This window comes from Salmo salar, chromosome 11, assembly GCF_965601325.2.
Source record: "Salmo salar chromosome 11, fSalSal1, whole genome shotgun sequence".
NCBI lineage: Eukaryota > Metazoa > Chordata > Actinopteri > Salmoniformes > Salmonidae > Salmo > Salmo salar.
In genome coordinates this window covers 26009273-26023442 of record NC_138301.1, presented here as the reverse complement: position 1 = coordinate 26023442, position 14170 = coordinate 26009273, and the positions used below count along the sequence as shown (strand labels likewise).

At 45.5% G+C, this 14170-nt stretch overlaps 1 protein-coding gene across 1 annotated transcript in view; it reads right to left on the bottom strand.

Annotated features, from left to right (window-relative positions):
• The window catches only part of LOC106562326 (synaptotagmin-7), a 106889-nt gene extending 97039 nt beyond the window's left edge, over positions 1-9850 (bottom strand). Inside the window, exon 1 of the mRNA XM_082957830.1 lies at positions 9406-9850. Within this exon, the coding sequence (XP_082813956.1) occupies positions 9406-9439 (34 nt within the window). The 5' untranslated portion in view covers positions 9440-9850. The remainder of the gene's footprint in view (positions 1-9405) is intronic.
• Between the last annotated feature and the right edge of the window lie 4320 nt (positions 9851-14170).

Genomic DNA, 14170 nt, shown 5'->3' with positions numbered 1-14170 from the left:
TATATTATGACACATCTATAGGCAAACATGAATTATACCAATAACCATTAATGAAACCTGCCAGTAAAACACTTGTCTAATATAGACCTTTCGCCCCACCCGAGAAAGAGAGACAGAACATTCCCTGACTATGTGTATTTTCACACATCTACTGCAGTGCCAGTGGCCTTGTGAGGAGAGGAAAAGCTGCCTACACTTATCACTGTAATAAAATAGTGAAATTCTGCCCAAAGCTGCCAGGGGCACAAAGTATTTCAAACACCTGAAAAAGCTTTTTCCTGCAATCTAGAGTCTTAATCATTATGCCTAACTCTATATAAAAAATGTATATTTTTCTGCATAGGTTATCTAGCATACCTCTTTACCTGTTCAATTGTCATTTTAATGAGGGTGTTATTTTGACTGTTGTAAATCACACATCTCAATATACTGCACTAACATGCCTAGGACATAAAAATTACAACACAGTACATGGTATACAGGCACATATCATGGCAACATAATTCATACACTAATATCATGATTACATTTAAACCAAGTATTTTTTGCGCATATCTAAGCATACCTCCTGACTGCTGATTCTTTAAAAAAAAAATGTCATATGGCGAATGTTGGAAGTCACGACTTCACAGGATAGTCATTTGAACGTTATTTTTTTATCAAAATGTGTTTTTTGGCAGAAATGCCTTCTGGAACATTTGAACCTTCATGTACCTTAATAACAAACTTGTATGCCATCTGTAAATGTGAATAAAGTTGTTAAATTACGAGCCAAGTTGGTTTAGCCACAGAAAAAAACAGGAACCTTGATTGGCTGAGATAATGAGTGGGTTGAACATGCCGAGAGATGTTTTTCATATTGGTGTGTGGTGTAGCATCTAATGTATATAAAATGAGCTGCTCGTTATGCTTAGATAATGCTTTCTACTGCAGTTTGTTTCGAAAGATATAACATTAGCCATGGAGAACTGCAAATATGTTGCTACTGCTCCCAATAACATTGCTCCCCTGAATTTAAAGGTCATTGGGAAAAAGTTGTGATGGACTACTTACTGGAGGACGATCGTGCCATGCTGACTCTCTCTGACTCTGAAAATTAATCAGATGATTAGGAAATCCCTGATTTAGGTAAAAACATTTTAATTGAAGAAGACATTGTAGAGTCTTCTGATGACAGTGATGGGGAATAAACAGCAATCAACAGTGTTGTTGTCACGGAATAAGTTGACCGAGTTTGAAATCAGTGGAATGTCTGGTAGAGATTAATAGAATTTTGGTGTTTGATTGCAAATGCAGAGGGAGTCAAAAAGAGAACACCTGTCTCCGGATTATATCTTCAAACTAAGGGCAACCATGGCATTTGTGACAGAGAGGGAGAAAGATCTGATGATTCTTATGGCATTGCACACAGTCAGTGTGAACCAGAGTGACTTGACATAAAGGAGAGCTCTCCAGTAGGTTCCAAAACATTCAAAGCGAATTTTCTCAAAGGAGGTTACAAGTTTATCAACTTCCAAAGCAGAATTACTTTCCCATTGTTCCTCAAATGTAGTGTATGATATACCATTTTGTAGCTCTGTATCTCTGCTTTTATCCAATGTAAAAAAAAAATATTTCAAATTTTGCTACTTAAGACCGAATCAAGGCGGTCGGTCACATATGCTTCTCTACAGCTCTGATAAAATCTGGGTAAAAGATTGAAAGGAATGTGAGTTTTATTCAGTACATTTAGTAATTGCTTGCTTTTCTAAAGTCTAGAAACCTTGCCAGCTGTCACGCCCTGGCCATAGAGAGGGTTTTATTCTCTATTTTGGTTAGGCCAGGGTGTGAATAGGGTGGGCATTCTATGTCCTTTTTTCTATGGTTTGTATTTCTTTGTTTTGGGTATGGTTCTCAATCAGGGACAGCTGTATATCGTTGTCTCTGATTGGGAGCCATAATTAGGCAGCCTGTTTTCCTTTGGCTTTTGGTGGGTGGTTGCTTTCTGTTTTCTGTCTTGTGTTTTTCACCTGACAGAGCTGTTGCGTTTTGTTCCACTTTGTTTTTGATTCAGTGTTCAGAACTATTAAACATGATGAACACGTACCATGCTGCACCTTGGTCCTCTCCTTGCAACAACCAGTACAGAACCACCCACCAAAAGAAGACCAAGTTGCGTGGATTGGAGCACCGGGGAGAAGGATGGACATGGAAGTCGGAACGGGAGGACAAGTTAAGGGAGCTACAGGAGCCTGAGAGGCAGCCCCAAAAAATGTTTTGGGGGGGGACACACGGTGAGTTGGGGTAAGTCAGGTTGGAGACCTGAGCCAACTCCCCGTGCTTATTATGGGGAGCGACGGATCAAGCAAGCACCCTGTCATGCTGAGTTACGCACTGTGTCACCAGTGCGTAGCTATAGCCCGGTGCGGTTGATACAGGCTCCTCAGCGTTGCCGTGCTAGAGTTGGCACTCAGCCAGGGAGAAGTGCGCCGGCGCAGCACATCTGGCCACCAGCGGGTCTCCTAGGTCCAGCCTACCCTGCGCCTGCTCAACGCACGGCAGCCATCATTCCCCAGCACAGCCCAGTTCGCCCTGTGCCAGCGCTCCGCCCGTGCCGGGCTATAGTGACCATCCAGCCAGGACGGTGTGTGCCAGCCCTGAGCTCCAGATCTCCGGTACGCCTCCATAGCCCAGTACGTCCTGTTCCTGCTCCTCGCACTAGCCCTGAGGTGCGTGTTATTAGTCCGGCACCTCCAAAGCCAGTCCCACGCATCAGGCCTCCTGTGTGCCTGCCCAGTCCAGTACGTCCTGTTCCTGCTCCTCGCACTAGCCCTGAGGTGCGTGTTACCAGTCTGGCACCTCCAAAGCCAGTCCCACGCATCAGGCCTCCAGTGCGCATTCCCTGTCCGGAGCTGCCAGAGTCGCCCGCCTGTCCGGAGCTGCCAGAGTCGCCCGCCTGTCTGGAGCTGCCAGAGTTGCCCGCCTGTCCGGAGCTGCCAGAGTCGCCCTCCAGTCCGGGGCCCGCTGCGAGGGTCCCCACTCCAGAGGCGCCACCTAAGTGGGCCAAGTCAAAGGTGGAGAGGGTTCCACGTCCCGCACCAGAGCCGCCGCCATAAGGAAGGCCCACCCGAACCCTCCACTTTAGAGTCAGGTTTTGCGGCCAGAGTCTGCACCTTTTGGGGGGGGGGGGGGGGGGGGGGGTACTGTCACGCCCTGGCCATAGAGAGGGTTTTATTCTCTATTTTGGTTAGGCCAGGGTGTGACTAGAGTGGGCATTCTATGTCCTTTTTTCTATGGTTTGTATTTCTTTCTTTTGGCCGGGTATGGTTCTCAATCAGGGACAGCTGTATATCGTTGTCTCTGATTGGGAGCCATACTTAGGCAGCCTGTTTTCCTTTGGGTTTTGTGGGTGGTTGCTTTCTGTTTTCCGTTTAGTAGTTGTTGAACCTGACGGAACTGTTGGTCGTGTTGTTATTTTGTTTAAAGTGTTCTCAGTAAATAAATGAATGATGAGCACTCCCCACGCTGCGCCTTGGTCTACTCCTTGCAACGGCCGTTACACCAGCAGGCTTTCCAGCTAAGATAGTCAGACAAGCAAATTTAACTTAATTGATAGCCTGAAATGGCTTGGTAGATAGTTCTAATGTTGGGAGATTCGGAACCTATCTAGCTGGCTAGTTATAAAACGTCATAAAATGTGTCACGTCCTGACCAGTATAAGGGTTAATTGTTATTGTAGTTTGGTCAGGACGTGGCAGAGGATATTTGTTTTATGTGGTTCGGGGTGGTGGTTGATTTAGTTGGGCATTTGATTTATGTATTCCGGGGGTTTTGGGCACTGTGTTATGTTTATGTATTTCTATGTTTAGTCAAGTGAATCTGTTTCCATGTTTAGTTAATTGGGGTAGGGACTCTCAATTGAAGGCTGGTGTTGTCTATTTGCCTTTGATTGAGAGTCCTATATATTAGGGTGTGTTTGTGTTTGTAGTTGTGGGAGATTGTTTCTTGTTTAGCGTGTATGAGCCTGACAAGACTGTTTTGTTGATTGTGAGTTCGTTGTGTTTATTATTTTGGTGTTCACTTTTGAGTTAAAATAAACTTCAAGATGAGCATCCACAATCCTGCTGCATTTTGGTCCTCCTTTCCCGACGACAACCGTGACAGAATCTCCCACCACAAATGGACCAAGCAGCGGAGTAAGGAGCAAGGGGAATTCGGTGAGGACCGGGAACGCTACCGGGGTACACGACTGGCGAGGAAACCGGAGAGGCAGCCCCAAGAAAAATGTTTTGGGGGGGCACACGGACAGATCGGCGGAGCCGAGGATGGAACCAGAGCTAGTCGGGGTAAAATTGGAGGTGAGAGTAACAGAGACTATAAAGGAAATGATGAGAAAATTGGAGGAGAAAAGGATGAGAGAGCTACTGTGTCGGTGTATTAGGCACGACATTCGCCCTATAGAGCGTGTCCTAATAATATCACCTGAGTTAGCGTTCATTACTAGTCCTGAGGTGCGTGCTAGCTGTCTGGTGAGGATAGTACCAGCACCACGCACCACGCCTCCAGTTTGTCAGCCCAGTCCGACTCGTCCTGTTCCCGCTCCCCGCACTAGCCTGAAGGAGCGTGTTCCCAGGCTGATAACCCCAGTACCAGCACCACGGACCAGGCTTCCAGTGCGTCGGCTCAGTCAGGAGTCGCCAGAGCTGCCCGTCAGTCAGGAGTCGCCAGAGCTGCCCGTCAGTCAGGAGTCGCCAGAGCTGCCCGTCAGTCAGGAGTCGCCAGAGCTGCCCGTCAGTCAGGAGCTCTGCCCGTCAGTCAGGAGTCGCCAGAGCTGCCCGTCAGTCAGGAGCCGCCAGAGCTGCCCGTCAGTCAGAAGCCGCCAGAGCGGCCCGTCTGCCCGGAGATGCTAGAGCGGCCCGTCTGCCCGGAGATGCCAGAGCGGCCCGTCTGCCCGGAGATGCCAGAGCGGCCCGTCTGCCCGGAGATGCCAGAGCGGCCCGTCTGCCCGGAGATGCCAGAGCGGCCCGTCTGCCCGGAGATGCCAGAGCGGCCCGTCTGCCCGGAGATGCCAGGGCGGCCCGTCTGCCGGGATCTGCCAGGGCGGCCCGTCTGCCGGGATCTGCCAGGGCGGCCCGTCTGCCGGGATCTGCCAGAGCGGCCCGCCGCGCCGGATCTGCCAGAGTGGCCCGTCTGCCCAGAGTCTGCCGATGACCCGAAACCAAGGGAGTCTAGCAGCAACCCTGAACTAAGTAAGCCTGACAATTTAAAACGAATTATGATTAACTGTATAACTAATGTCTGCCTATAGTGTGGAGTGGAGGAGGTCTACGTACGATCCGGAACAAGGGGAGTCTGTCTACGGCCCGAGGCTGATCGGGTCGGTCTGCATTCTGGAGGACAGTAGGCCGGAGCCTGAACCACCACCTGCATAGGTGGGTTGGGGAGGGGGGGTGTAGCACAAGTGCCGTCGGTGACGGCAGTCACCCTCCCTTCCCTCCCTTTAGTTTAGGGGGATTTTTTGTTGTTGTTGTTTTGGGTTTTGTTTATTTAGGAGGTGCGTCCGGGGTCTGCACCTTTAGGGGGGGGGGGGGGGGTACTGTCACGTCCTGACCAGTATAAGGGTTAATTGTTATTGTAGTTTGGTCAGGACGTGGCAGAGGATATTTGTTTTATGTGGTTCGGGGTGGTGGTTGATTTAGTAGGGCATTTGATTTATGTATTCCGGGGGTTTTGGGCACTGTGTTATGTTTATGTATTTCTATGTTTAGTCTAGTGAATCTGTTTCTATGTTTAGTTAATTGGGGTAGGGACTCTCAATTGAAGGCAGGTGTTGTCTATTTGCCTTTGATTGAGAGTCCTATATATTAGGGTGTGTTTGTGTTTGTAGTTGTGGGAGATTGTTTCTTGTTTAGCGTGTATGAGCCTGACAAGACTGTTTTGTTGATCGTGAGTTCGTTGTGTTTTATTATTTTGGTGTTCACTTTTGAGTTAAAATAAACTTCAAGATGAGCATCCACAATCCTGCTGCATTTTGGTCCTCCTTTCCCGACGACAACCGTGACAAAATGGCTAGGTGGCTAGTATTACAGAGAAACAACAAAACATTTTTGTTTTATTTATTCATTAAGAAGAAATCAAAAGGCTACATAGCTTGATTAAATTCCTTTACCAACATACCTCCTGTGAGTCCTGCCCATCACCCGCAGGTAAAATAATGTTTACATTTCTTGCATTACTCATCTCATATGTATATACTGTATTCTATAATATGTACTGCATCTTAGTCTATGCCGCTCTGGCATTGCTCATCCATATATTCTTATTCCATTCCTTACTTCGATTTGTGTGTATTAGGTATTTTTGTGGAATTATTAGATATTACTTGATAGATATTGCTGCACTGTCGGAACTAGAAGCACAAGCATTTCACTACACTTGCAATAACATCTGCTAACTATGTGTATGTGACCAATAACATTTGATTTGATTTGAAATCAACAGTTTTGTCAACAATTTATCAGTGAGAATCGCTATTGGCTCATTGACTCATTGCTAGAAGTGGCTAGATTACGTTTTGCCATTGCCGCGACGATGTCTCGGCACCAGGTCCCTGACGTAGCATTTTTGCCCACTCTCCTGCCGCACACCCCCTCTCCTTGTGCTTCTCCGCCTGTAAGTGCGCTGTTGCGGTGACTTCTGTTGCACAGACAGCTTCTCCCACTTTAGTTTGCAGCAGACTTTTAGTAGGAAAAGTTGGTAAATGCTACAAAACCATAGAAATCTTTGATGTCAAACTCCCCAAAGGCAGCCTGAAAAGTAGCTGAATTTCACACTAGCCTCTTTTAACAATAAAGTCGCTGGAGAGGTCTGAAAATTCGCTAAATATAGCATCAAAGTCTGGTGGGGGGGGGGGGGGGGTCCAGTCAGTGTGTCCCCTCCGCATAATCCCACTGACATAGGGCCTTCCGAGTGGCGCAGTGGTCTAAGGCACTGCCTCGCAGTGTAGCTGTGCCACTAGAGATCCTGGTTTGAGTCCAGGCTCTGTCGCAGCCGCCGTGACCGGGAGACCCATGGGGCGGCGCACAATTGGCCCAGCGTTGTCCGGGTTAGGGGAGGGTTTGGCCGGCAGGGATGTCATTGTGCTCTAGCGACTCCTGTTGCAGGCCGGGCGCAATGCACGCTGACATGGTCGCCAGGTGTATGGTGTTTCCTTAAACACCTTGGTGCGGCTGGCTTCCGGGTTAATCGGGCATTGTGTCAAGAAGCAGTGCGGCTTGGCTGGTTTGTGTTTCAGAGGATGCTGCTCCGGTCAACTGTAAGTGCTGTTATTGTGAAAGTCTAGGAGCATCAACGGCTCAGCCCCGAAGTGGTAGGCCACACAAGCTCACAGAACAGGACTGCCGAGTGCTGAAATGCGTAGTGCATAAAAATCGTCAGTCCTCGGTTACAACACTCACTACTGAGTTCCAAACTGCCTCTGGAAGCAACGTCAGCACAAGGCTGTTCATGGGGAGCTTCATGAAATGGGCTTCCATGGCAGAGCAGCCGCACACAAGCCTAAGATCACTATGTGCAATGCCAAGCTTCGCCTGGAGTAGTATAAAGCTCTCTGCCATTGGACTCTGGAGCAGTGGAAATGTGTTCTCTGAAGTGATGAATCACGCTTCACCATCTAGCACTATGAAGGACAAATCTGGGTTTGGTGGATGCCAGGAGAATACTACCTGCCCCAATGCATAGTGCCAATTGTAAAGTTAGGTGGAGGAGGAATAATGGTCTGGGGATGTTTTTCATGGTTCGGGCTAGGCAGCTTAGTTCCAGTGAAGGGAAATCTTAATGCTACAGCATACAATGACATACTAGACAATTTTGTGCTTCTAACTTTGTGGCAACAGTTTGGGGAAGGGCCTTTCCTGTTTCAGAATGAAAATGCCCCCATGCACAAAGCAAGGTCCACACAGAAATGGTTTGTCGAGATCAGTGTGGAAGAACTTGACTGGCCTGCACAGAGCTCTGACCTCAACCCCACTGAACACCTTTGGGATGAATTGGAACGCAGACTGCGAGCCAGGCCTAATCGCCCAACATCAGTGCCGACCTCACTAATGCTTTTGTGGCTGAATGGAAGCAAGTCCCCGCAGCAATGTTCCAACATCTAGTGGAAAGCCTTCCCAGAAAAGTGGAGGCTGTCATGGCAGCAAATCCAGATTAATGCCCATGACTTTGGAATGAGATGTTCAACGAGCAGGTGTCCACATACTTTTGGCCATGCAGTGTAGGAACTCCAGTAAATAAGCCAGTAATTCTAGAGTGGATGATGGGAAATGAACAAATCTCACATTTTCTGTGTTCATGAAAGTTTGCAATATTTGCTTTTGCTATATTATGTGGATAGATTTAGGTCATTTTATAGAGTACAGTGTTCAGAAACCCACTTGTTCCAGACACCATCCTCTCTGTAAATGACCCTCAATATATAGGCCTATTTTGCAAGTGATCTGTCACAAAAGGGATGTTCAAAGGGACACAGTGTTTATAGAACTAGGCCTTCTTATTTATCCAGACTACAGCCAATAATATTTATTGGAACTGGGTGATTTATTGGAAGTGCATTTTTCACTGCCATAATGAGGCCATGAATGAATAAAGCTGTTTTCAGCCATTTCACGTTTACTGACAGTCTTCACAGAGGATCATTCAGTTCACACATTTCTCTCCCTGAGCAGCAGGTGTTTGCTGTCAAGGTGTGCAGCCTACTGCTTGCCACCAGGGGAGACACTTAGGGGCGGGAAGAGGGCCACTACTTCTCCATGTAACCTGTCACGCCCCCGATGCACGTGGGATACATTTCTTAAATAGGTGCATCCCCCCCCCCCCACACACACACACGCACACACATACAATATGCTCCTCTCTCTCTCTTTCTCTCAGACAGGGACACAAACACCCGTGGACATGATAGGAGATGAGATGACCTTGTGTGCTTTGCCGCTCAGTTTAGCTGACTTAAAAACCGGTGACACTCGGGCATGTAGGCTAACGTTAACAATACTGAGAGAACAACAAGTGCACAAGCATCTTTATCTTACACCCGAGTCTCCATGCTGCCAGCCAAATTGTAGTCATTCCATCTACACAATTGCCTTTGGTGCGGTCTATGAACGATGAGGTAGCCTCCAGGCAGATGACAAGGAATGTTACGAGTAAACAAAATCATGGGCTATGCATTGTGATAGAGATGACACTAGTAAAATCAGCAATAACATGCTGCTTGTGTTGTGGCGATGACTCCCAGCATCATTACTTAAGACCAACAAATCATACTCAAGGGCATTTTTGAACGATCATAAGAGCCTCAAACAAACTAGCCTAAAAGGGAGACAGACAGTCTGGCATGGAAAATATAAATGTAGGTCTTTCTCTCACCTTTGCTGTTCCCTTCTTCTCTGTTTAGATGCATGGCTGTTGCTTTTTTTCAGTAAAGCTGTATTCTTCTATTTTAATTTTTAAGGAATAGCCTTCGTGTTGAAAACTCCAATTCCAATTTAGCTTTTTATTTATTGCCTTATATTGTCTTGCTACTCAGCGAGTGCGCGTGGACGCGCGCGTACTTGAGCGTCCTCCCCGTAATTCGCTCGCGCAGGTAGGTAATGTTGGTGGCTGAATCTATTTAGTATCTCTCTCTCTCCAGTTCAGAGCCGCTCAAAAGAGATGGTCGCAATAAGATTGCAGGGAGGAGACGGGCAGACGGCAGACGGGCGGGGTGACGTGAAAGCAGTCCGTGCAAAGTACCCGCAGCTGGAGTCAAAATCCGTGTTCGGGCTATGGTTCCAGTCAGCTGATGGAACCATACACTTTAATGTTGCCTATTTTTTAAGGGACTTAATCGTCACCAAATTGTACGCTCCTCGTTCGACCTAGTTAGATGTTAGTCTACAATCACCATTATATCACCATCCTTATCCTCACCTCAATCACTATTATCATTATAATCCCTTCATTTCATAAGCATGTCCTTTGAGAATTACAGAAACCGTCTCAGATGGCTAATACATATAGAGGGGGCGAGAGAGGGATTGATTCACCACAAAAAGAGACCTGGAAATGTGTGTGCCTTTGTGGCCTCAAACTGGAAATGTGAGAATAGGTGTCTGTAGATGTGTAGTCTCAGCCTGGTCTGGTTGGTAGTCTACGGGCGACAGGTTGTCAGTGACTCCCAATTGCAGGTGGCAAATTAATTGGGGGGTCGTGCGTGAGAAACGGTTGCCTTTTCTCGCGCGCACATGCTGTAGCCTACCATCCTTCACATTTTTGTGTGATAAGCGTTGCTTCATCCTCGATTCCTTGAGCCTGTTATTTTTAACAGTCAATCTGTGTTCGCCATAAGACTGTTATAGCCAATACGAAAAGTTGATTTACTCACCGCTCACGTCCACCCGTAGCAACATGACTGACATGGCTCACCAGCGGTCCCTAGTGTTGTAGAACAACGAATGGCAAACAGTACATTCAATAATTGTTATTTTATGAAGGCCTATTAAAGTTTGGTGTAGCCTAATCTTATTTACGCATCTTCATTTGACCACATGCCAAGTATTTAATGACGTGGGCTATCAATTACGCATTTAATTGATATTGATAAGTAGGCTAGCCCATATAAAATTGAGAAACATTCTTACTCTAATTTTACATTTAAAATGTTTCAAACAAAATGTGCTAAAGCGACTGGGTTGTAGGCCTACAAGATGGTCTATGCATAAGCATCTACTTTTGTCTCACTCATCTTCCATTCCTTAACCTTGAGTGCTCAATAATAATGGAAGCCAATGACAACTCCATGAGATTCGAGTTGATATGCTGATCCTTGGAGCGATGCTGGCCATGTGCCTCTTCCTGTCTCATTGTAAGCCTTTTGGCTGCAAGATAATGCTTTCTCTGTCCCAGAACTCAGTTGTCTGTCTGGCATCGCTCTCGCTCACTGACACTGAGTGTACAAAACATTAGGAACACCTTTTTATTATTGAGTTGCACACTTTTGCCCTCAGAACAGCCTCAATTCGTCAGGGCATTGACTTTACAAGGTGTTGAAATCGTTCCACAGTGATGCTGGCCCATGTTGACTCCAACGATTACCACAGTTGTGTCAAGTTGACTGGGTGTCATTTGGGTGGTAGACCATTCTTGAGACACACAAGAAACTGCTTTGCTCAAGGGCAGAACACCACCTTTTTCCACTTCTCCAACTCTGGGATTCCTACCAGCAACCTTTTGGTTATTGGCCCATCGCTCTTAACCGCTAGACTACCTGCTGCCATTATAATGTTATTAACTTTAGATTAAAATATGTAATTTGCAACAATATTCAAGAAACATTTTATTTTGTAATATACAAACTTACATTGATTAACCAGAATGACATTTACTCTCATGGGTGGCCAAAAATAACTATATTAAAGCCACACCCATAATAGGCCAAGTCTCCTTAAAATAACCTAGAATTACATTAAAAAAGACCCAGCATGAAAGTGAATAAAAAACCAATTGATGGTTGAATTAACCCATGTTTGGTAATCCAAGCAACCAAACATGTTGGGTTATTAACGCAACTCAAAATAACCTAGCGTGTGGTCTGTCCAATATTTACCCAGCGCAGGGTTACCAAATAAGCCAAATTGTAACGCTGTCTGGAAGAGGGAACCAAGGTGCAGCAGAGGATGTGTTCATCATTAGAATTTTAATTAAAAAAACAAGAGAACACTACAAAATGAACAAAAACGACAGCAAACAGTCCTGTTAGGAAAATACTCAAAACAGAAACAATTACCCACAAAACCCAAAGGAAAATCATGCTCCTTATGTGTGACTCCCAATCAGCAGCAACGAGCTTCAGCTGTGCCTGATTGGGAGCCACACACATGGCCCAAAACAAAGAAATACCAAAACATAGAAAAAGGAACATAGAACGCCCACCCAATGTAACACCCTGGCCTAACCAAAATAAAGAACAAAAAACCCCTCTCTATGGCCAGGGCGTTACACAAATTGAGTTGTTTTTAACCTAGCATTTTTTAGAGTGTAGGTTACAGCCCACTCAGAGCTGCACGCTGGATCTCAAACAAGTATTCCAAAACCTCTCTCCATCTCTCTCCATATCTCTCTCCATATCTCTCTCTCTCTCTCCACCTCTTTCTCTCTCTCTCTCTCCATCTCTCTCCATCTCTCTCTCTCTCTCTCTCTCTCTCTCTCTCTCTCTCTCTCATATCTCTCTCTCTCTCTCTCTCTCTCTCTCATATCTCTAGCATGAATATTAATTAGCCTGTCACATTGTCGCCTCCGAACTCAAGGCAACTCTTTCATCAACGCAACTTCAGCAATGCTTTGATCCTCAAGGGTTTTCATTGACATTGTCATTTTGCAGCCACCAGCTTTCCCCAATACCAATCTGCTGGGGGGAAAAAGCTAATGTAGACCTATAAAGTGCAGTTTTCTAAAATGTTATGTCAATTTTACAGTAAATTAATTGTTGATGAACCAGTGCCATTTACTGTTCTGTAGATTGCAAATAATGACAACAGAACCGTAACAGATTTAGATTGCTTAGTTACATACAGTAGATATCCCTATACATTTCAACCATACTTGCTGGTACAATTTCTTCCACTTTCATAGCCCTGAGACACATTCCTGCCTGTTATACCCCATCAAAGGAGGTAGAGGTCATTTCACGAGCCATTTACACACCATGCTCTCCCATTCCCCTGGAACAGAGTGAATAATATAGCTATTGCAATTCCCCTTGAGAATGTAATTTCTCAACATATGAAATGTCATAGTAAATAAGCTAATTGATCACTAGGAAGGCAATTTAAGTCTTATGAAAGTGAAATGTATGGCACTGCCTGTGACAGTAGGCCTACGATAAATTGGATCTAGATTGATATGATGAAATTGATCTAAATGATGGTGGGGCATCTACATCCCCTCTGGTCTGTGTGTGTTTGACAGTCCTTGGCAGTAGATTCTCACCCTCCGGGCACTCACTTCTTTTGTAATCAATGCCCTGATTTGGTTGAGTGCCTCGATCTCCCCATCTCTCATCTCTCCCTCTTCTCCTCCCTTCCCTTCTTCCCATTTCTTATTGGTTTACCCTGTTCCTTGACTCCACCCTGTATTAGCCATATTCACCTGTGGAGCATACAAAGTACATAATAATAAGATATTAGAATGATTATTAATAATTAATAATATCAATAATAATCATAGTACAAACATTACATCTCCTTCTTGTAATTGTATTAAATTCTATGAAATGTAGTATACATTAAATGCATGCCTGCTTGCACCTGCTCCATCTACTGGACAGATGCTAACACTGTAATAATCACATAACAATGGAAGGTGTAAATAATGTGTCCTCTATACACAGTGTCTCTGCTTGTTTGTTTTCAAATGGGATCTGAGTGGTATCCATGGGAGTGGAGAAAGACAAATACTGCAGGTGGGAAATGGATCTCCTCCAAAGGAGACAATGCCAAGAAAGCAACAGGACACAAGGACAGCCATGCCCATGTGAACTAGAGAATCTGGCTATTGGATGGACACATGGTTCCGTAGGAATGAGACAGGCCGACAGAGACAGCGAGATACTGAGAGATTAATTTGGTGAAGCACTCCCTCCATTGTTTCCTTGGTTACCACAGTCCAGGGGGCCTCTTCAGATTTCCTTGAGACTTGTTACGGTAGAATGAGGACAAACCACACACCAAAGGCTGTCACACAAATAGAGAGAAAGAATCACAAGGCAACACGGGTAGCACAATCCCATTCATTTTTTTCAGACAGCAATATATACGAGAGGAATACATTTTTTCTGTTCTTATTTTACCTCAAATGAATAATAAAATAGCTGTCAGTCTGTTTTACACCTTCAGTGCACATCCATATTCACAACTCCAACTGATAACCCAACACCCACCATATCTACAGGGGAGGGAAGAGGGGTGGCGACATAGAAGTGCTTGGACGTGCATGTGTCCTCCTGAGAAGAGGGAATAACGGTCCAGTGAAGAACCAGCACAATATAGAATCTAGGTTACTATGATACAGGGTCATACAAGGTCTACAAATGTACCTTTCAGTAATGTTAATCGCGATGGGCTTGCACAAATGTCAAGGGTGGGTTTTTATCTTT